We start from the raw sequence: 24,396 nt of genomic DNA, 5'->3' as shown, positions 1-24,396 counted from the left end.
AACTCTCTGACCTGCACTACCACAGGTGAGCATGTTTCTGCACTCACGCTTTGTGTTAGCATTTAATATGTTGCATTGATACATTTCCTGATCTTCATTCCTGAATGTCTCACTGGCAGATCAATGCAGGGTAAGCATGATATTTCATTTGACTTAGTGGCTATGTTTACATCCACCAACTTTTTTGACACATTTTGGAGAATTGAAAAAAATGGCTAATGCACAATCATTTTTGAAAATTCAAATAACGAAACAAATGCACACAACTGAATTGGATAAATGTTTTATTCAGTAAGAAAATCTATATGAACTCCATTAGAACATTTAGTGAATGAACTCAATGTCATCGGTGTGCATGACATGATTTCAATTTTCACAGTTAAAGATTAGATGTACGCTAACCGGCCACTTTATTAGGTACACCTCACTACTACTACCGGGTTGGACCCCCTTTTGCCTTCAGAACTCTCTTAATTCTTCATGGCATAGATTCAACAAGATATTGGAAATATTTATTTTGCTCCATATTGACATGATAGCATCCCCACACCATTACACCACCAGCCTGTACCATTGATACAAGGCAGGATGGATCCATGCTTTCATGTTGCTGATGCCAAATTCTCACCCTACCATGAAAATTCCAGTAGATCAGCATTTTCTGAAAGACCAGCCCGTCTGGGAGCAACAACCATGCCACGTTCAAAGTCACTCAAATCCCCTTTCTTCTCCATTCTGATGCTCGCTTTGAACAGCAGCAGATCGTCTTGACCGTGTCTACATTATTGCATTTCGTTTTTGTCTTCTGAGGTGCAATTCATTTATTAGAGAAGAAAAACACCACACTGGCTTCTCTGCTGGAAACGCTCTGGTTACTAAAGTAACCCTCGTTCCCCGAGGAGGGGAACGGAAATGCTATCAGTAGATTTATTTAATCCATGAATGGGGATTTCGTTTCAGAAAGCCAATCGTCTGAAAGAGTATACAACGGGCCAATGAAATGCCAAATGAGTTGGCAGCGTAAGCTTGCATACCTGGAGCTTATTGCCAATTAGCTCTGCATATAAGCACAGGGAAAGCAAAGAAACACCATCCTTTAATGCTGAAGAGACTTATATATTTTTTGGGAGTCGCAAGCGTCTAGATAATTCTAGGAAAATACGACAGTATGTTGGGAAAGCGTGCAGTCCTGATAGGGAGGATGCTGCAGAGGCCACTTGCTTCCCAATGGGGAGATATGATGGCAAAATATATGGACTAGCCCTGAGAAGGGGGAGTACGCATATATTAAGATGGTTAGCGGTAAGTAAGTCCCCCGCCCTAAGGGGGGACTGCACCATGACTGAATAAGCATATGGGATCGCCTAGTGGGGATCACGCATAGCGGGCACCTATACCCAAAACGCGCGCTGACCAGCGGGCAGACCTACAACATAATGGGCCAGCAAGTGACTCCTCCGCAGAGTCAGTCCTGGGGGCCTCGGAGGAATCTGCAGGGCTTACTTAACGGAGAACTTTACTGACAGATGAAAAAGTGCACGTATATGCGTGTTAGGGAGAAAGGCACAGCAAGAGTGTTTCAACACCTTAACCGAGTTGTTTCCTCAATCACCAAGGGTTACCTAATACCCTTGAGGAAACCGGCTCTACTCGCAGATTGTAAAACCTTGCAAATGTATTAGGTGTCGCCCAGCCCACAGCCCTACAGATGTCTGTTAGAGAGGCGCCGCGTCCATGCGCCCAAGAGGATGCAAAGGGATCTGCCAGGGGAGGGCCATCGCGAGGAGGGAGAGCTCTGACATCCAGGTCCGGTTGGGCCAGAGGGGCAACCTGTTCCTCGTCCTCCCTGTCCTTGCATAGTAACTGCGCGAGCAGGCTCACTGGGGGAAACGCATATTTGCGCATGCCCCGAGGCCAGCTGTGGGCCAGTGTATCCGTGCCGAGAGAGCCCTTTGACAGTTTTGACAGTGCTCACCTGCCCTAGGGGGGCGAGCGGGCCTGGATTCCAGTAGGACAATGAAAGCCCACCCTCCGATGCAGCAGTGGACGTCTGGTCCCCGTTGTCATCGAACGTACGGGCTACCCTTTGTTTAGACGGATCACTTCCTCCGCTCGAAACTTGGATGGAGCGCTTGGAGGAGCGGGAGGTCTGCGGGCCCGGAGGCGAATTATCTCCCACTGATCTCCCTCCCTCAGATCTGCCCGAGTGCCCGCTGCAGTGCAAGGGACAGCTGGGGTGGTTCGCCCTTTTGCAAAGGCTAGCCGCGATCTTAACTGCGCAACAGTCATGGCATCGCAATGACGACATGAACTGCCCGCAAGCATTGCATTAACATGCTGGACCCCCCAGGCATGCAACGCAGTGCTCGTGCCCATCATCCGGGTACAGGAAACCACCGCATCCAGAAATGCACAGTCGGAGTGCCGTCCTGAAAAGGACGTGCTGCACGACTGTGTTGCTCTCTTTGTGAAGTTGCAACTTTATACGCACCGCTCTGGAGGACTGGTCCCAAAGAACGCCAGGCAAGGGAGAAACCCAGCTCGACCGTCTGCCGCTGCGTGTACACACTCTGGACCGGGAGAAAGCTCTCGTTCACTCGAAATTGCTGGATCACAGCAGGAGGAACCCTCAACGACTCTCTCAGAAGGCTGTAATAGTCTCTGAAGTGAAAAGGGAGGTGTTTCTTTGCTTTCCCTGTGCTTGTATGCTGAGCTATTTGGCAATAAGCTCCAGGTATGCAAGCTTACGCTGCCAATTCATTTGGCATTTCATTGGCCCGTTGTAAACTGTTTCAGGCGATTGGTTTTATGAAACGAAATCCCCATTCGTGGATTAAATAAATCCACTGATAGCATTGAAGTTCCCCATCTGAAGGGGAACTACATTTCTCTGACTGATATTTGCCGCCAGTTTATCCCGAAGTGTCTTTTTTGTTTTTGTTTTTTTTTTGATGGAAATGCTGCTTTTATTCATTAATGTTTTATGTGATATTCCACTTTTGTCAATTTTTATTGCCATTTTTGGATAGAAACATAGCCATTGACTATCGATTTACTATTAACTTGAGTTTATTATTAAAATAAATTATTTAAAAAGCTCAATTGTGATTTCAGTGTCAGACCTCTGGAGGATGTCATAAAAATCTACTTGAGCAGATTGATGACAATACAGAGCTCCCACTCACTGTAAGCTTGGAATATAATTCAATATAATCAAATCAGAGAAGACTGGGACTTGAAGTGATGTTTATAAGACTGTCCCGAATCCTTTAAAGTCATGCCATGATACAGATTTTATGCATGCTTGTTATAATATTAAGTTTTATTTGCTCAGTTATATAGATATAGATTACAGTACAGTAACTGTTTTTACCTGGTCACTATTTTAGACGGTGACCGACATTTTGACTGCGGTGTTCAACGCTACAGAGAAGGTTTTAGATTCGCCATCATCAGCCGACCCAACTGAACTGGCCTCATATGGAAACACTGTGTTAAAAACCAGCGAGAAACTCATTTCTACCCTGGTGAAGCCGACAGACAAAAGTGCCAGTGTCAGTTTTACTCTTAATGCAGTAGGTAAGTGGAGACACTGTTTTTACTTATTTATGTAATCTCTAAAATGGTGCTGAGTCACATCCAGTTTAATTTTGTAGAACTACACATTTTTAAACAAGAGCGCAAATGATGTTAGATGTTGTTAATGTTGATGTTTAAGATCAGTATTTTACCTTTAAATTTAGTCATTTAGCAGTTGAGCTGTTGACCAAAGCAACTTGCAATTGAGGAGGCATTCAGCAAGACAAAAAAAGGCAATATTAGAGTAAGGAGGGGTTCATAGAGAGAGAGAAGAGAGTGTTTTCCACAGGTGGTTTGTCAAGCCCACTCCCCTGTGTGAGGCACACTTCATAACTGAGCAATGTTTTTTTATATATATTTTTTTATTAGGAGTGACTGTAAGAGTGTGTCTGGTGCAAATGTTCTAGAAATGGCGCAAGCATCAGTTAAAATGGCAGAGAGATGAAAGAGTGTGTTTTCTGCAGGTGGTTTGTCAAGCCCCCTCACCTGTGTGAGCCACACTCGGAGTTAATAATGTTTTGGGGTTGTTGTATGGTGAGGTGGGGACAGTACATCCAAATCTGTCCATTATTAGGTTGAGATGTCTTGCAAAACACTCAAGAGTGTTAAATAAACGTTGTATTTGGTCGCAATAGTAATTAATTCGATAATTATATGATTGATTAAACTGCTTTTGTTCTTCATCAGATGTACAAATCTTCATGGTTGGGCCATCGGTCACATTAGATGAAACACCTCGACTGAACACAACAGATTCTTCTATGGATATCGATCTCATTGGCATCGCTAACAACAACAATGGTTTTTGAAACGTTTCAGTATACAATATTTTTTTCCTCAAAAACAAAAAGATTTTTTAGCTAATTTGTTTACAAATGTTGCAATGTTTCTTTAATAATTTTGTTGTGAAAATATGCAGTTGACGCCAGAATTATTGCTCCCCTCCCCCTAAATTATTAGATTCTGTTACATTTTTTCCTTAATTTCTGTTTAACAGAGAGAAGATTTTTCCAACACATTTCTAAACATAATAGTTTAATAACTCAACTCTAATAACTGATTATTTTATCTTTGTCATAATGACAGTAAATAATATTTTACTTTTTATTTTCAAGACACTTCTATATAGCTTAAAGTGACATATAAAGGCTTAACTAGGTTAATTAGGTTTACTTGGCAGGTTAGGGTAAATAGGCAAGGTATTGTATCTGTAGACTATCAACAAAAAATTAGCTCAAAGGCGCTAATAATATTGTCCATAAAACAGCTTTAAAAAAAAATGAAAAAAACTGCTTTTATTCTAGCTAAATTAAACAAATAAGACTTTCTCCAGAAGAAAAAATATTATCAGACATACTGTGAAAATGTCCTTGCTCTATTAAACATCACTTGGGAAATATAAAAAAAAGAAAAACTAATTCAAAAGGGGGCTAATAATTCTGACTTCAACTGTATATATAAATATTTGTATAATTTTTTTTTCTTCTTTTTTAAATATTTTTCAAATGGTTTTTACCAGAGCAAGGAAATTTTCACAGTATGTCTGACAATATTTTTTCTTCTGGAGAAAGTCTTATTTGTTTTATTTTGGCTAGAATAAAAGCAGTTTTTAATTTTTTAAACACAATTTTAGGGACAAAATTATTAGCCCCTTTAAGATATATATTTTCTCAATAATCTATATAACAAACCATCATTATACAATAACTCTCCTAATTACCCTCACCTACCTAGGTAACCTAATTAACCCAGTTAAGCCTTTAAATGTCACTTCAAGCAGTATAGAAGTGAAAAATATCTAGTAAAATATTATTTACAGTCATCATGGAAAAGATACAATAAATCAGTTATTAGAGATGAGTTATTAAAACTATTATGTTTAGAAATATGTGAAAAAAAATTGCTCTCCGTTAAACAGAAATTGGGGAAAAAATAAACAAGCGGCCTAAAAATTAGGGGGGCTAATAATTCTGACTTCAACTATATATATATATATATATATATATATATATATATATATATATATATATATATATATATATATATATATATATATTATATATATATATATATATATATATATATATATATATATATATATATATATATATATATATATATATATTATTCCTTTCTTACAGGATCAGCTGCAGTGGCTTTTATGAGCTACACCACAATGGAGAATCTCCTGAAGCCTGACTTCTTCAACCCACAAAATAACATGATGAAAACCATGATGTCCACTGTGATCTCAGCTACTCTTCCCAAAACCACCGACACTGCACTCACCAAACCAGTCAATCTCACGTTCAGACACATAAGAGTGAGAGACTGAAATGTGTTTATGTACAAACATCAGTATTAATCAACATCTGAAAACATCTGATATTTACTGTTGGGTAGGGAAGATGTGACGGCAAGGGTTAGATCCAATTTCAGCTTTATTAAAGATCATTGTGGTAAAACAGGAACAGGTCAAACACCAGCAAACATAATAGAGATCCTTTATGCTGCTAACAAGACATCACTGATGTGAGTGGAGTTCATATAAGTGTGTTATTGTCCTGAAGCTGAGTGTGTAATAAGTGTCAGGATCAGCTGTGTCAGGTTGATTAGTGCAATGTAAAATGGGATGTGTAGTCCAGCTGCCAGGTACTCTCTAGTGAACTGTTGTTGCTAGAAAGGATACAGCTCCAAACAGTTAGTAATGAGAATTATTACACGGCTGCCTAGAATACTCACTTCTGGTTGGTCAATTGCGACATTTTAATGTATGTTATTTCCAGATAACTGCTGAATGAGACAGATTATTCTGGGAACTGAAATGTCAGTGAATACATTCATATTCATATACTTGTTCCATATCATATGTATCTGCTCATCTGTTATGCCAAGGTTTTTGACTGTTTATGGTGTCTTATGTCTGAATAATGCACAGGTAAGTGTATACTCCAGCAGCTGTTTTAGTGTCTGTCAGCTTTGTGTTTTTGGCTGTTTGGTGACATCTAGTGTCTGAATAATGTGCATGTTAGTGTATACTCCATCAGCTGTTTTTGTTTCTGTCAGCTTTGTATTTTTGACTGTTTGGCGCCATCTTGTGTCTGAATAATGCCTAGTTTAATGTATGCTCTATTGCGCTTTTAGTTTCTGTCAGTTTTGTGTGTTTGACTGTTTGGCGCCATCTAGTGTCTGAATAATGTGCAGGTTAGTGTATACTCCATCAGCTGTTTGTGTTTTTGACTGTTTGGCTCCATCTAGTGTCTGAATAATGCGCAGGTTAGTGTATACTCCATCAGCTGTTTGTGTTTTTGACTGTTTGGCTCCATCTAGTGTCTGAATAATGCGCAGGTTAGTGTATACTCCATCAGCTGTTTGTGTTTTTGACTGTTTGGCGCCATCTAGTGTCTGAATAATGCGCAGGTTAGTGTATACTCCATCAGCTGTTTTAATGTCTGTCAGCTTTGTGTTTTTGGCTGTTTGGCGACATCTAGTGTCTGAATAATGCGCAGGTTAGTGTATACTCCATCAGCTGTTTGTGTTTTTGGCTGTTTGGCGCCATCTAGTGTCTGAATAATGCGCAGGTTAGTGTATACTCCATCAGCTGTTTTTGTTTCTGTCAGCTTTGTATTTTTGACTGTTTGGCACCATCTTGTGTCTGAATAATGCCTAGTTTAATGTATGCTCTATTGCGCTTTTAGTTTCTGTCAGTTTTGTGTGTTTGACTGTTTGGCGCCATCTAGTGTCTGAATAATGCGCAGGTTAGTGTATACTCCATCAGCTGTTTGTGTTTTTGACTGTTTGGCGCCATCTAGTGTCTGAATAATGCGCAGGTTAGTGTATACTCCATCAGCTGTTTTAATGTCTGTCAGCTTTGTGTTTTTGGCTGTTTGGCGACATCTAGTGTCTGAATAATGCGCAGGTTAGTGTATACTCCATCAGCTGTTTGTGTTTTTGACTGTTTGGCTCCATCTAGTGTCTGAATAATGCGCAGGTTAGTGTATACTCCATCAGCTGTTTGTGTTTTTGGCTGTTTGGCGCCATCTAGTGTCTGAATAATGCGCAGGTTAATGTATACTCCATCAGCCGTTTTAGTGCCTGTCAGCTTTGTGTTTTTGGCTGTTTGGCACCATCTAGTGTCTGAATAATGCGCAGGTTAGTGTATACTCCATCAGCTGTTTGTGTTTTTGACTGTTTGGCGCCATCAAGTCTCTTTACCCCACCATCACAAAATTTATAATATTTTCTGCTTGTTTGTTCTTCTTGCAGGAGTTTGACCCCAGAGGTTCTCTGTCCTGTGTGTACTGGAATATCAGCGAGTGGATTGTAGATGGTTGTTCTGTGGTAAACACCAACGGCATCCAAACTGTGTGTTCCTGTGTTCATCTGTCCACATTTGCTCTCGTGCAAACCAGGAGGCCTTCACCAGAAGTAAGAAAAAAACAAGTAGTTGGTCATGCACACAGAACTTTTTTTCCTATTGCAGTACGTTTCTTTTGCATTGTTTTTAATGTAAACATGTACGTTAATATGATCATCAGCATATTCCACCTGTTGAAGTATAAACTAAATTAGCTATGTTTCCATCCAAAAATGTGAATTAGCTTTATGCGCAGAACTGAAATATCACATAAAACCCTTGTAAATAAAGCAGTGTTTCCAATGAGTCAAACTGGAGCCAAATATCAGACAGAAAAATGTAGATTTGTAAGGTAGATGTCTCTGTGGACCTTTATTCTTGGTCCAATTTTTCTATACTTTTGAAATTCTATAAAAAAGCCAACTAAAATAAAATTTGCATTTATTTCTAATTGTATAAAAAGTTTATTACATTGTGTTTGTATATGCATTTTGAAAAATGTATGCACATCTTGTTGTGCCAAAAATTCCAAAATGTGCATAAAATAGGTAAATAGAAAATATTGGCGTCATGTGATTAGAATGTTGATTTTGATATTGAAAGCTCTTGATAGTATAACTTCTACTTATTTTTGTGATTCAGTGGCTTCCTTCTTGAATTGCAACCCAAAAATTGCATTTTAATTATCATTAACAGTTTGAGAAAAGCTCTATAAAAATGAAATGCATTCCTCTCATCACAGTGAGCTCTGAAGAGCAGCACAGATTTGGCACTCATGTTCTCTGATGTGTGTGTTTTACTTTGTTCATTCTTTTCTCAGATCAACTCAATGGTTGTGACATTTGTGATCATTGGAGTGCTGTCCTCCATTTTGATCTTAACAATCTTCGGTCTGTGTTGTTGCCGTCCTCTGCGAGATCGCATATGTGGTCACTCTATCTGTATCAGGATGATTCCTAAAGGCTACAGCAGAGAAGAGTAAGTTTGTTTGCTTGTTTCATTATTTGTTTCTTGTCAAAGAGTGAAATAGATCAAGGCTTATGTGAAAACAGAATTCTGTACCGTAAAGGGAACCTAGAGTTCACCATTGAATCCAAGATGTTAAATACGTTTCCGATGCCCTTAGAGTGCGTGTGAAGTTTCAGCTCACATTACACAAATAATGTTTTATATCTCTTTGAAACTGACCCTTGTAGACTTTGATCCTTATTGTAGTGTTTTGGTGAGTGTCGCTTTAAATTCAAATTAGATGAGTGCAAACATGCGATGATCAGTATCACTCATCTGTGGGCAGTGAACTGGTTACCTTCACGGCCAATCACAGTCATTTCTGTTGAGCACCGGAATACTATGGCAAATCAGAGGCGTTTAAGAACAGCGCACAATAGTGTTTAAATGTGCAATGGACATTTTTGTTTTTAATTTCAGTACTAAAAGTCAGTACCATGGTAAGTCTAATATAGTGAAAGTATCAGTTTATTAACTTGAGTTAGTCAATTTACTGTACAATCACAGTTTACTGTAATAAAAACTAAAATATACTACAGCAGTGGTTCTCAAACTGTGGTACGTGTACCACTAGTGGTACGCGGGCTTCCTTCTAGTGGTACACGGAGGAATGAAATATGTCATATACATGCTACATATAATTCAAAATTTATTAAAAATGATGTATATAATATGCTATATATTATATATAGTATATTTCTGAGGTAATCTGCCAGGTTTTTTAACTGTGCAGAGTTTTAGCTGCTTTACTGGTCCAACTACGCTACGGTATTTCAATCCTGCTCATTTTGGTGGTACTTGGAAAGACAATGTTTTTCTAAGGTGGTACTTGATAGAAAAAAGTTTGAGAACCACTGTACTACAGTATGTATTAGTTCACTATGGTTAACACTACTAGAGCATTCATTAACAAACAGTTGTAAATATTATAATATGTACAGTATGATACATTTTACTAAAGTATTTTACTAAAGTATATCAAAACACTAATGTATTTTTCTTGTGAACTCTAGTACTGATGCTAGTAATGTGACTAAAAACGATGTTTGCTAATGCTCTGATCCATTATTGTTGATGTAAAAAGATACTAAAATGTAATCAATAAGATAGTAAATAACCAAGATTAATTATTGCTATAATCCACTGTATTGTGCTTTTATAATTATTACATGAGCGCAACAAAGTGTTCAGTGTTCAAGTGTTCAGTAGCGTTAATGTAAAGAGTTTTCATTTGTGTCAAGCCATTGGCAATATAAACACTGATTCTGACCTCTGACCTCATTTGAAAAAATAAATTAGTAAAAAAAAAAAAAAAAAAAAAAAAAAAAAAAAAAATATATATATATATATATATATATATATATATATATATATATATATATATATATATATATATTTTTTTTTTTTTTTTTTTTTTTTTTTTTACTAATTGTAATTAAAAAGATTCAGGATTTTTTTTATTTTTTTTTATTTGTCCACAGAATGAGATTAATTCATTATTTCCCGCTCTATAGAAAAAAACATTTTGTGTTTTTAGACAAATAGTATTTAAAAATCTTAACAATTCACATGACTTCAGATAATGCAAACCTGGGCATCTTTTATAAACAAACACCATGAAAAGTCAAAGTCAGATTTATTGTCAATTCAACCACATGTACAGGACATACAGAGAATGGAAATTGCATTACTCTCAGGGCTATATTTTAACGATCTAGTGCATGGTGCAAAAGCATTAAGGGTGTGTCCGAATCCACTATTGAATTTTTACGGATGGAAAAATAGGCTCTGCGCCCGGCCGCTTGGTCCAACAGGGTTGAGCTTATTCTCTTAATAAGTTGTGGGTGTGTTTTGAGCATAACTTGCATTAAACCAATCAGAGTCTCATCTGACAATTCCTTTAAGAGGCAGTTGCATCATGCCATGGGAAATTTATTATTTACAACAAAACAATTAAACAGAGCATCTGCAGCACGAGGATAAAGAACGAGCCTCCTCCATTCAGCCACTTTACTTTCTCTTGACTTTACTCTTCACTTGTCTCCTTTACTTTCGTTGTAACAGAGTTGTACGCACTCCACTGAAGAAATTTATTAGCCTGCATATTTAATTTTGTTTGTTAAGCGCAAATATTCGTTTCTAAATTCAGTTCTAATTTCCAGCAAAGGAATAAGTGAACAATAATAACGAAGTGTGGTCCAAACAAAAATAACAAAATAATAATAAGTTATGTCCTGTTCTCATGTCCCATGATGATACAGATGATGCACACTTCTCCAAAACCCGACAGGTGAACAAATCTTAACTAGTTTTTTTTTTTTAAACAAATATAAATTTGCATATAAAAAAGCCCCCCAAGATGAGGAAGGCATGGAGGCAGTGTTTTTTATATTCATGTAGAACATAATAATTTTTTATAATATTTTAATCCTTTAATTGTTTTCATCTGTAAAGATATTTGTGTATTGCTGTACATCCTATGTGCATTAAGCAATGTGTACACATTTAAGGTGCACAACTAAGGAGCTCTGTGCTGGACTTTAGAAACAGTTCTCAGTTTGACAATGGCAGGGTCTATTTTAGTTCCTCAAAATAGCAACGCACCAACAATGCGCCTTAACACACCTTCTTTCTAGACCAGCACACCCATACGTCCACAAAGTGATGCAAATTGATTTACTATTTAAACAACATGGTGCAAAGCGGGAAAATTAGGTTTGCGATGGTCTGAAAATAGCAACAAATCGCGCAAAACACATGTAGTGCCTGGTGTATTATAGTGCCCTCAGACCCTAGGTGCATAACAGATAATGTTAATACAAATAGTAGAACTTTAAAAAGAAATTACAGTAAATACAGTTACACATATAATATAATCTAAAAATATATGTAAAAAAAAATGTAATTTGTAAACAATACAACTACACGTAAGGGCACATGGCAAGAGTGCAAACCAGAGTTGTGCAGATGTTTATAATGTTCAAAACAGTTTATAGTGCAGAAAGCTTGTAAATATGATAAAGTGACAGTGTCTTAATAATATACAGGGATGTATGATGCAGATGTATGAGTTTCAGAGTGGGATTGTTCTCATTAAGTCTCTAATTTTGTCTCATTATTTGTGTGCAGGTTGAGCAGCACTACACAAAGTGCTTCAGATGTCTTTACTCTCAACTCCAACCCAACAGAGGCATCTACTACAATAAAATAATAAACCCATGAAGCAAAATGACAACTGAATAAAGCGGGTTAAAATTATATTCCTTAAAAAAATTATGTCTGCTGGTAATAAAATAAATATTATTCAATAATATTCATTCTGTAAATTATATTATATAGAAGAGTATTAAACAGGTTTCTCAATATTACATCCATCAATAATATTGATGTACATTAACTTTTGGATGGAGGGCAAAAATAAGTATATACGCCAACTAGAATTAAAAGAAAAAAATTATTATAGAATAAAGGCTAGGTAAAAAGGTAAAAGCATCAGCTCAAATAGTTAATAAAACTGCTAAACTACTATTTCATTTAACTGTCGCTGATTAAACTTAAAAAAAAAAACTGTTATATCTTGTTTATTAGATGCTTATTCTTGCATCTATTGCGAGTGTCTTATATCTTATTGCTTTATAGCTATTATAAACATATGTTGAAAAAGCCTACATTTTCAGAATCAACATTTTCAAAGCATTGTAAAAGTTCATGTGTGCATGGTAAAGAAAAAAAAAATGAATGTGTGTAATCATAGTGGTTTATTATTGTTATTAATGTATATATCTTATTTCTCTTTGTTGAGTTTGGACTGCTGGCTTTTTTTGCTGTAAGATCCCAATTTACCGTATAATACTTTATATAGATACTCACATCCCTCATGCTGGATATAATTGTATTTTATTGAGGTAGAGTTGTAGGTTATTGGTGTAGTGGTGTTCATTTAAATCTATAGTCTTATTCTTGTTATAATGTTAAATTCATTTGTATTTTTATTAAGGTCACATTTCAGTTTTTCTGAATTTTTTCATTTATTTTTGTACCAAAATATCTTAATAAACAAAATAAATACTTAATAAAAACGATTAAAACAGAGATTCACAACATGAAAAAGCCCTGTTTGTTGTGTTTTGCTTTGTTTCCCATTGTTCCGGTTCACCCCAGTGCCATTGAACCACAGGCAATGTGTCAGAACATAGGATTAACTCCAATAAAAATGAACAGCACCACATGAAAAATAAATCAGGTGTGGGCTAAATTCGAATCCAAATAAAGGAAGTCTTTGGTCCAGGTATGGTTGTACAGGTTAAGGCAATGGCAGAGCAGAGGGTCGATTCTCCAGCAGGGCAGGCCAAATCCAGGATGGCACCAGAAAACTGAACAGACAACACAGGTGTAAAACAAGCAACAGACTGACAAGAAAGGAACCCAACACTCTGGGAAGAAGAGAAACAAAAGACACTCAGATATAGGACCAGCAATCAGCAGGAATAAAAAGCAGGTGGCAGGAAACGAGTGAAGCACTTTTCTCTCCATAGACTTCCATTCATACGCATGCAAATGCGTCAGACCGGGAACGCAAGCTCGTCCGACAAGTTTCACAGTTCACTGCATTAAAAAGTTCAAGCTTGGTGAACTCTTACCCGTGACATTGCATCACATGATTGCATTAGACCAATCGAAGATCAAAACATGACCTTTCTGGACAGGAATTTTTTAAACATGGAGCAATCGTTTTTGTTTGTTTTTTCTTTATGTCTAATCATTTTGTTTAATCCCGCCCCTTAATCCAGTGACTGTCTCCACCCCATTATTACCTTGTTAGCCCTTAAGTATATAAACCTCTCTGTTTCTCAGTTGTGTGGTGTTTGAATGTTGTAGTTCTGGTTTCTTTCTGCTCTGGTATTTGATGTTCTTGTGTTTGATTTCACTGAAGATCTACAGCATGTTAATCTGCTTCTCATCTCATATAATCTAAGCAAAATCATAGCAAAGATTGAATTTCTCAATTTTAGAGGAATACCACTGTTTAAAACATGAGATGCTAAAAAAACTTTCTCTAGGTATTTTGTATTTAAATTGCAACATCAAGATTTAAGAGTATATCCACTTTTTATAGAGGAACTGTAGATAAAAAGTAAAGCTGCAATGCAGAAAAAGCACACACATCTAATACAACTTTTAATATTTGTGTAATGTAGTTATGTTTAGCTCACAAACCAATCCAAAACATTTTCATTCATCAAAATGAATATTCAGAATATGTTTAAAACATTTATTAGTAGATTTTCATTGTGAGACTAAATATTTCACTCCTCATTGAATTAAAATTACAGGCTTTTTTTGTCTTTGTACAGAAACATGTTCATTTAAACATCACAAGATTCATAACTGAAGTATACACTAGTGCACATAGGTATGTAGGTAGAGTAGGTTTCTTTTTTGGTTTTCCATTATTTATAATACATTTTAAATTACAGCAGAAAACAAGTCTCTCTTAACAAATAAAGCCCGTCTAATTATCTTGTCATCTTCATTTTCTCAAGTGGGTGATGTGCAAAGGCCACGTATTTTGTCTTAACCAGTTTTCTTTCTTAGCTAATCAACTTTCTAAGCCAATTATCTGCCTTAGCCAATTATCTTTCCAAGCTAAACATCTATCTCAGCCAATCAAGTGTCTCAGCCAATCATTTTTCTTAGCCAATCAAGTGTCTCAGCCAATCATGTTTTATAGATCAATCAAATCTCTCAGCCAATCAACTGTCTTAGCCAATTATCATTTTAAGCCAATTATCCGTTGCATCCAATCAGCTGATCATCTAATCATTTCTCTCAGCCAATCATCTTTCTTAGCCAATCAACTGTCTTAGCCAATCATCCATCTCAGCCAATCAAATGTTACAGCCAATCAAATGTCTCAGCCCATCATTTTTCTCAACTAATCAACTGTCTTAACTGTCTCAGCCAATCAAACGTCTCATCCAATCAACTTTCTTAGCTAATCAGAAGTCTCAGCCAATCAAACGTCGAATCCAATCAACTGTCTCAGCCGATCATCCATCTCATCCAATCAACTGTCTCAGCCAAACATTATTCTTAGCCAATCAACTTTCTCAGCCAATCATCTGTATCAGCCAATCAACTGTCTCAGCCAATCAACTCTCTCAGCCAATCATCTTTCACAGCCAATCAACTTTAAGTCAGTCACAGCTCGAGAGTTGAGCTATCAAAAGCTGGTTCCGGCTGGGAAAATGAATTTTGGGCAGTGAAGACTCCAACTTGAGGAAAAAGGGGGTTTAAGCTCTAGGACCACCTTTGCGATAGCCAGAGTTTAAGGGTGACAGCACTATGAAATAATGCACATGTCTGCGTGCGTGGGCGTATGCGTGCACATAAATATATTATTCATATACGCATATATTTATGCATGTATACACACGTGCCCTGCACATATTTTAATTATTTTTTTTAATATAAAAAATAGAGTAATTAGGCAAGTCATTGTATAAAAGTGGTTTGTTCTGTAGACAATCCAAAACAAATATTGCTTAACCCATTAACTGCCTGCTCAATTAATTCAAGAGTTCACACTTAGCTGATGATTGATTATAAAGCTGGTTTGGCATGCAGTCCCGGGAGAGAGCTCATAAGATCCTCGAGCCTCGGGCTCCCTCCCGTTTGCAAGGCAAGAGGGGAGTTTGAGCTCAGGTAGATCTGAAGAACTCTCCTGCTGTAGTAGTTAATGAACAGATAGTGATCGCTCTTAAGAGATAACTACTTACTAGGAGCATGTCTATGGTGCTGATTTGGATTAGTCAATTAAATTAAGTTGCATGTTATTGGATGGTGGGAGGAAATCGGGGAACCCATGGGAAACTAACGTGTGCACGGGGAGAACGTGTAAACTCTGCACAGAAACATGGGCTGACTTGGTGCGGACTAGAACCAGTGACGTTCTTGCTGGGCCACTGGGCCACTGTACCACCCATCTAGAAAAGGAGGAGCAGTAGGGGTGGAGGGGGGGATTCCTCAAAACGAAGATGGCTGTCATATGGAACTGAGGGTATTTATAGTGGCTTGGGAATCGTCTGATTGGTCAATCATAAATTAAATAATGTGGGGCCGGCTGCAAGCAATCATAAGCACATGACCCTCTCAAAATTAGTTTATAAATAAACTTCATATTGTTGACCATATTTTTTGACTTATTATGTCTTATTGAGAGGAGTACCTAACATAACTAACATACCTAACATAACTAAACCTGATTGAGCCATCTCTACCATCTGTTTGAAGTGTGTTATACCAAAAATTCCACTAGTTGTCACTAACTCAATCAACAGCACTCGTCACAGCATTGCTTCTACCATTGAAGTCAAAAACAAGGAAATCACTCCTGCCATGTGAAAGTAAAAGGTAAGCATTTATTTTTGTCATATTACCCTCTAAGAGCCCTAACTTTACAAAGTCATGTTACTTGGTGATATGAAAAATATTTAGTGTGTAATATTTAGTCAAATTTCTTAAAATCATGCTCAACCAAATAGAAAAGTAAAACTAATGTTTTCATATCATGCATTACTGCAGTCAGAAAGAACTAAGAAATAATAACTTTTGATCATTCACAGAATAAATATGACACAGCTTGTTATTTATTCATGGGTATACTGAGATCATTTCTTAAATATATATTTTTGCCACTTTTCGGATATTTTTGGAATAAAGTTCATTCATTCATTCATTTTCTTTTCGGCTTAGTCCCTTTATTAATCAGGGGTCGCCACATCAGAATGAACCGCCAACTTATCCAGCATATGTTTTACGCAGCGGATGCCCTTCCAGCCACAACCCATCATTGGGAAACATCCATACACACTAATTCACACACATACACTACAGACAATTTGGTTTATTCAATTCCTCTACAGCGCATGTGTTTGGACTGTGGAGGAAACCAGAACAGCCAGAGGAAACCCACGCCAACACGGAGAGAACAACCAAACTCCACTCAGATTTGCCAACTGACTCAGCTGAGTCTTAAACCAGCAACCTTCTTTCTTGCTGTGAGGCAATCGTGCTACCCACTGCGCTGCTTGGAGTAATTATTATGAATTATAGTAATATAAATTAAGGATAATAATATTGACCTTAAAATGGATTTAAAACAATAAAAAGCTTTCATTCAAGCCAAAATAAAACAAACAAGACATTTCAACAGAAGAACACAAAATATATTAGGAATTACTGTGAAGAATTAAGTAGAAAACATATATATATATTTAAATAATATAAACTTTTTCAAATTTGTAAACATTTTATATGTTGCAGACTGCAAAATGTCTCTAGATGAATTTAATTTATGCAAATTAGACTAACAGCACAGAATCTTCATGTCTCTGTATTATGATTAAAAACTTTAATTTAATTGTAAGACTTGAAACTCATTCATTCATTCATTTTCTTTTCGGCTTAGTCCCTTCATTAAACTGGGGTCGCCACAGCGGAATGAACCATCAACTTTTCCAGCACATTTTTACCCAGCGAATGCCCTTCCAGTCACAAACCCATCTCTGGGAAACATCCAAACACACTCATCCACACACATACCCATACACTACAGACAATTTAGCCTACCCAATTCCCCTATAGCGCAAGTTTTTGGACTTTGGGGCAAACCCACGCAAACGCAGGGAGAACATGCAAACTCCACAAAGAAACGCCAACTAACCCAGCCGAGGCTCGAACCAGCGACGTTTTTGCTGTGAGGTGACAGCACTTTCTACTGTGCCACTGCGTCACCCTAAACTTGAAGTTATCATCCCTTATTAGTTGAATTCAGATTTTTGTTTTCTAATTTGCAAAGAGTGCATGTGTGTTTAGAGCAGGGAAACAATCTAATAGCTATCTACCATTTTTTTAAATATGTAGCTTATTTCAAAAGATTTGTTACAAGTTAATTTTAATGTATTTTCAGTGTTAATCATATTTTACAGTAATTTATTCATTTAAAAAGTGTAAAGTTCTCACCTTCTGATAATGGCGAGTAAGCATTTTTACTGCCTGCAGTTTTGTCTCTCGTTTCACAGGAGAAATCCTGATATGTTTCTAATGAGTCCTCAGTTGTTTTCTTAGTGTGCGTGACATGTGAAACATAGCTCTTCTCTGTTTCTTCAAGCAAAATACATCTTCTTGCATTAGACTCTGACTTTGCTTTATCTTCTTCTTGTTTTGCTTCTTTCATTTGGTTTAATCTTGGGTGTATGTTTTCTTCAACTTGTTTTTTCTTTTCTCGTATATTTTCCTTCACTTCTTCAATCAAACTCTCTCTTCTGTCCTCTAGTATACTGCCAGAGGGTATACTGTCCCAGGCTGGTTTTGCTGGATTTTGTCTGATTACTGGATTTTTTCCTCCGAACGCATTCTTTACCTCTTGTGGTGCCTTTATTCTAATGCTCTTTTTTCGAGCCATTGAGCAAATCTCGCTGTTGTAATGCTGGTAATTATTCTGCTTGACAGTTTCCTCAATCTTCTCTAGAAGCTCTGTGATGTGGGCTTGATTAATCTGATTTGGACTGTTGATGGCGTGATATTGTCCTCTGAAGTGACCGACTAGCTCCAGAAATTCTGCACTCAGCATAAAGAGCATCCATTCTCTCTTTGTCATTTGTTCTCTTCCGGTAAACAGCACCATTGTGAACTTCAAGGCTTGAGGACCAAAGATCTTCAGGATTTTCTGCACACTGTTCCTGTGGTCGTCTGTGAAGTTCTCCAGGTTGATGATGAGCAGAAACACATGAGGTCCAGGAGAACAGAGATCCAGGCTCTTCATCATTTCATTCTGCTTCTGCAGCTCTTCATCAGTCAGGTGAGTGTTGAAGAATCCTGGAGTGTCGATGATGGAGATGTTTCTGTCTTCTACTCTTCCTCTCTGTATCTCGCTCTCTCTTGTTCCACTTTCTTTAAATGCCTCTCGACCCAGTATTGCGTTTCCTATTGAACTCTTTCCAGCTCCAGAAGCTCCCAGCAGCAAAATCCTCACATCAGGAGGATTACCTGACAAACAGATCAGACGGTAAGTTTTATTTACTGTTAATTTGTATGATTTGTACAGCATTATTTTTAGTGAATCCATAACAAATTCAAAATATACATTTGAGGTCACTAAAAATGCCTCAGGTTATGACTGTATCCATGGTTCATCGAAAGTAATGAGACGCTGTGTTAAAAATCTATAATTTAGGAACACTTTGTGTTTGTGAAGTCTTGAAGCATATGTGTAATCACTCCTATGGAATTGGTATGCGGCAATCAAAAGTTTAATTTGCAAAAACAATGCTGAATTCATTTATAAAAACATTAGCATAAAGAAAAAATAATAATAATGCAATTAACAGACAGCAGACACCTGTAGTGATTCATCAGACATTTCTGAATCCATTTGCACACTTTATTAACAGTAAAAGATCCCAGGTGGAAACTCACAGATATCAGATCAAATGGGAACTTTCCAGTAGAATAGTTGAAGAGCAGGCGTGGGTAGAGACCATAGACTGTAAAATATATGGACGTAGTATCCGTGACGTCACCCATAGGTTTCTAGAGAGCGCAAAAGAAGCCACAAGTAGGCGCGGCCAACCGTCGCCATTTTGTTCGCGTGTCATCACACCCACGGCGGGATACCAAACATGGGCAAAGAGGCGGAGAGTGAGCGGAGCTACAGACACCTGCTGGCATTCTGCTTGGACCTTGTTCAGACACACTTTACTTTGGGAGAACGCTTAATACTTTATCACCTGTGACTCGTTTGTATTCTGACCACTTGTGCTTGGTTGTACACTATATCAATAAAGTGTTTAGTCTTTTAAAAACACTGCTGTAATACACTGAGCCACTAAACATTGTTCTTATGACGTTTCTCAACAGGAGGAAAACGCGAATTACATCCAAACACTTCAGATATAGTCTGTGTTAGTAAATGCAGGACTATTGATGAAATCCAGCATAACACTGTATGACAACACTTCAGATGACTGATCTAGAGCCTGCAGCTAATCAATCTGACAGATTCTGGAGTGCATTACAGCTCTAAATATAAACGATAAATGATCTTAAATAAAACAAATACATGTACAGAGATGGTATATAAGTATGTAACTTTACTCACATGGGAAACGGAGGCCACGTGAATGGTTTGTGAGCACAATTAAGTGCACTCAGCATGACATTCCATCAAATAAGTGTAGGAAACAAGTCCAAAAGGCAATAGACTGTGTAAAGCCACATAAAACAACACAGAAATACGATAAATATGCCGAGTTCAGTGGCTTATCTGCCGGATTCAGCTAAAGTGACGTGACGGCGACCAACGAGACCTAGCTGTCACTCAAGTGACCACGCCCTTAATTATGCAAACTTAATATAACTTAATATAAAGGAAACGGATGAGTTATAAAAAAATTCACCCCCTCACAGTTGTCATGAAGGGTAATATTAGCTGTATTAACCAAAATCTTTTTTTGTACCAGGCTGTAAACCTTTTTTTCTGCTGTAAAGTTGGCCATTCTAACAGTGGGCTCAATTGAAATTTGCTCTGTTTTGGAGCCAGGAGCGGCTAAGACTAGCGGAATTTCGGATGAATTGCAGTTTTAGTTACTTCCGTATTGGCTTCCTGAGAGAGAGCGGGAGGTTGCCGCTTGGTAGAGGCTAGGAGAGAGTAAGCTTTAACGAGAGACAGGCAGAGATTCGGGCGGCTGGCAGATAGAGTCGATATAACTACGCAGTGGTCAGGGCAGGCAGATAGCTTCAGAAACGGTAAGACAGTCCAGGTCAATACACAGCTAGGCAATAAACAACAGGGTAACGCTCAGAGATCATGGCCGGGGCTAATAAAAACTTAGCACCGAGTGAAGGATGTGTGCGTTTATATAGAGAGTCTGAAATTGGTTTCAGCTGTATGTTATCAGTCCCAGTTGAGCAGTGGGGAAATTAGAACTCAGGCGATGGCTCCCTCTGGTGGTCCAACGAGTAACGAAATAAATAACAAAAAAGTTATAGTAAATAACAAAAGTTATTTACTCTTAAATACACAGTATTTTGAATACCCGAGCTGGATATTAAACATTGGTTCATTTTCATATTGTTCACATGACACATGTACAAGTTATAGCTCAAATGAAAGCTCTTACCGGTGCTCATACGGTTCTAGCAGTCTTTTTACTGAATTATATTCACATATTAAACAGTTGTCGAATGAATCTCGGTGTTTCCATGGCTCAGAAGTAAAAACAATACATTTATGATCAATAAGCAGCCCCAGATAGCACAGACAGCGGTCATCTCTTACCTTATACTGTCGCTTCAGGGCCATTTCTCCTGTGTTTTTGAGGTGATGTGCATAAGTAATCCTTTTATATGTCTGACGTGCTCCAAACACAGTGAATTATGTTTGATCAAACAAAAGAATAGTGAAATATGAAAACAATGATCGATCTCTGTGGCTTGTACAGCACCTCTCTTCAGTTGGAATACAATAATTTTTGCATAGATTATGGTAGAGACATTTGTCTTTTTTCCTATGATTACAGACATGTGCAGGAACCACCAAAATTAATTACAGCATGCTAGACCACACACAACCTAAAAGCTACACTTTCAAATTTGAGTTTATAAAAAAAACACAAAAAGCGCCTCTTTATTAGGTGTTTATTATAACACAGACGACATATACAGATATTTTTTAAACACTTTCAATGGTGTTTTACAAATGATTTTCTTTAAAATGAGACCAAAACTGTTGCATTTACACCTCTGCATGCGGATTTGAGAAGCTTTTAAATTTGGGTAGGCAAAATCCAGGCAGAAATCCCAAAACAACAGCAGAGTTTATTAAACCAGGGGTCACCAAACTTGTTTCTGGAGGGCTGGTACCCTACAGATTTTAGCTACAACTCTAATCAAACACACCTGAACAAGCTAATCAAGGTCTTACTAGGTATATTTGAAACATCCGGGCAGGTGTGTTGAGGCAAATTGGAGCTAAACCCTGCAGGGACACCGGCCCTCCAGGACCGAGATTGGTGACCCCTGGGTTAAAAAGGGGTCTTTTTCTCAGGAATTATACTAGTACAAACTAGTTTAAAAAATGTACATACATACTTTCATTTTAATTTTGCTGCTGTATCAGTAATTTTACTGTGCTAATTTATTGCTTTTACTTTCACTTTCTGTTTTCCTTCAACCTGCAGTCACTACTTATATGTTTATTTACTTTTGTCTACAGTGATTGGCCAAGTAGAATTATCAGTCCAGTGATTCCTGTCCAATGAAATCATGAAATGTGTCCAAGAAGACAAAAAATTTGTTGCATGCAACAGGCAAAGGATTGTGTAGACTGCATATCACTGATGATGAAGATGTCGACTGTATGAGGACTGAATCACCAAACGTCTTAAACAGTCACTAAAAGCACTTCAGAAAGTTTTGTGTTTACAGGCATGCACAAACTACAGCAAATAGATTCTACCAGTGTGGTAGGAGCTTGGTTTGCAGTGCCACCTGCTGGACATTGGTAGATTGTTAATCAAGGGTCAAAGGTCATAACCTGAGCGTTGAAATATTGTAAATCAGAAAGATTGTGTCCCATTCATGTCAGTGTGTAAATATACACACACAATGGCTGTTTATTTTGCAATATAAGTGTGATATAAAAATACAGATGAAACCTAGAGGGACTGACGTTCACAGATTCACAAAGTTTTATAAGAAGCACACTATATGATATTAAACAAAAATAAAATACTTTAAATAAATATCCTTTTCCATTATCCAAATATGCTTTAAATAAAAAGAGGAAAGTGCAAAAACATCCGGTCCTGCAATTATATTTAATATAATATTTGAACCTGTTTATGCTGTAAATGTATTATTATTATAATTATTGTACACAGTTTAGTTTATTAATGACCATAAAAATGCAATGGTGTTCATTCAAATGTGCATGGTCATAAATTGCTGAGTTAACTTTTAACTTTATAAGTATTTTAATTGTTTGAATGACATACAATAAAATGATTATTACATCTGGGAAGTCACAAGTTCATCCTGCATGACCTCTTCCCACACAACAAAAACCACTTAGTCAAAGGTTTATTATTAACATTCATTTGTATTTTATTTTTACTGTTGTTGTTTGGAAATTGTTAGGAAATCGCAGATATTGAGTTTTAATCAGGGTTGAGGATAAAATCTATATGAGCTTAACCATATGTCATACTGACTGATGTTACATCTGTTTCTCTTTCTTTATTAGTATCGTTTTGTTTATCTTTTTATTTTTACACTTTTCACTTTTTTCATGGTGCAGATTTAGAAAGCAGAAATATACTCCAGGGAACTATATAAGTGTAATTGCTAAATGGTAAAAATAATGAAATGCTCCTTTATCAGGAATGAAAAACCACAACAGAACATTTATGAATACACAAATACACAGACATATGCAGACACTGTATAATAAACATGTGCTGATTAACAGACAACAATTTGAAAGCAAGATGTTTTTAAACATAATATTTAACTAATATATAACTAAATCCTTATTTCTTTTATCTTTGCCATGCCATCATAGCACATGATATTTGACGAGATATTTTTCAAGATATTCAGCTTAGCGACATTTAAAGGCTTAACCAGGGTAACTAGGTAAGTGATTAGACAGCAGTGGTTTGCAGAGAAAAATACTAATTTCTGAATTTCTGATGGAAACTTTAGATGGAACTCTTTATATATATATAACTCTTTATATATATATATATATATATATATATATATATATATATATATATATATATATATATATATATATATATATATATTAGTTTATTCGCCCCCCCTTTGAATTTTAGACTAAAAAAAAAGACTAAAAGAAAATAAGAAACACTTTATTTTATTTGTTTATTTATTTATTCATTATTATTATTTTTTTTATTATTAATTATTTTTTTTGATGATCCATTTGAGTATTAGTAGACTGCTTAATATCTGCTGATGCTGCTCCTTCAACAGACATTTACTGACTATAAGAAACTTTTCAAGTACATGTCAACTTACACTAACCCCAACCCTAACAGTCTACTTATAATCTAATGAGAATTAGTTGGCATGTAGATGCAATGTAACTAAAATTCAATAAACCGACCATCAAAATAAAGTGTGAGCCAGAATATTAGTAAAATATTGGGAAGAAATAGTTTTAAATCCAAATCACCCATAGAAGGTGACCCGATCATTGATATGGCAATGCTTTCTTTAAATCTGCTTCATTAATATACACTCACCTTCAGAGTCCATGCTTTCTCTGGAGATTCCTTTCTGTCGTTCCTCTGCTTTGGTCTGACTTTATGAACTGAAAATTAGAAACGAAGCGACTGAACTGAACTTTGCCTACTGGATCTTCA

General features: G+C 36.8%; 2 protein-coding genes across 3 annotated transcripts in view; one reads left to right on the top strand and one right to left on the bottom strand.

Annotated features, from left to right (window-relative positions):
- Window positions 1-13,054, top strand: part of LOC101886975 (uncharacterized) — a 19,818-nt gene extending 6,764 nt beyond the window's left edge. The window contains exons 5-12 of the mRNA XM_087237978.1: window positions 96-130; window positions 3,115-3,186; window positions 3,390-3,579; window positions 4,267-4,380; window positions 5,721-5,902; window positions 7,846-8,007; window positions 8,757-8,914; window positions 12,074-13,054. Of these exons, the coding sequence (XP_087094104.1) occupies window positions 96-130; window positions 3,115-3,186; window positions 3,390-3,579; window positions 4,267-4,380; window positions 5,721-5,902; window positions 7,846-8,007; window positions 8,757-8,914; window positions 12,074-12,155 (995 nt within the window). The 3' untranslated portion in view covers window positions 12,156-13,054. The remainder of the gene's footprint in view (window positions 1-95; window positions 131-3,114; window positions 3,187-3,389; window positions 3,580-4,266; window positions 4,381-5,720; window positions 5,903-7,845; window positions 8,008-8,756; window positions 8,915-12,073) is intronic.
- Window positions 7,865-24,396, bottom strand: LOC137496014 (GTPase IMAP family member 4). Of its 2 annotated transcripts, none has more exons than XM_087238184.1 (3): window positions 24,277-24,396; window positions 17,969-18,994; window positions 7,865-7,996 (listed from the first exon to the last, which is right to left on the bottom strand). In XM_087238184.1, the coding sequence occupies exons 1-3, from the start codon at window positions 24,287-24,289 to the stop codon at window positions 7,959-7,961; spliced, it is 1,077 nt and encodes a 358-aa protein (XP_087094310.1). In that variant the 5' UTR covers window positions 24,290-24,396; the 3' UTR covers window positions 7,865-7,958. The 2 variants fall into 2 exon arrangements, with proteins under 2 accessions (XP_087094310.1, XP_087094309.1); XM_087238183.1 differs by lacking the exon at window positions 7,865-7,996 and adding an exon at window positions 12,980-13,317.

This window comes from Danio rerio, chromosome 1 (assembly GCF_052040795.2).
Source record: "Danio rerio strain M-AB ecotype USA chromosome 1, GRCz13ab, whole genome shotgun sequence".
NCBI classification, from domain to species: Eukaryota; Metazoa; Chordata; class Actinopteri; order Cypriniformes; family Danionidae; genus Danio; species Danio rerio.
Note: the sequence above shows the minus strand (reverse complement) of the source record. Positions and strands in the feature narration are given on the sequence as shown.

Coding starts and splice junctions, on each gene's coding strand:
- LOC137496014 (XM_087238183.1), bottom strand. Junction 13,318..17,968: donor TTACTCGCCATTATCAGAAG/GTGAGAACTTTA, acceptor TTGTCTGTTCAG/TTTTCTGGTGCCATCCTGGA.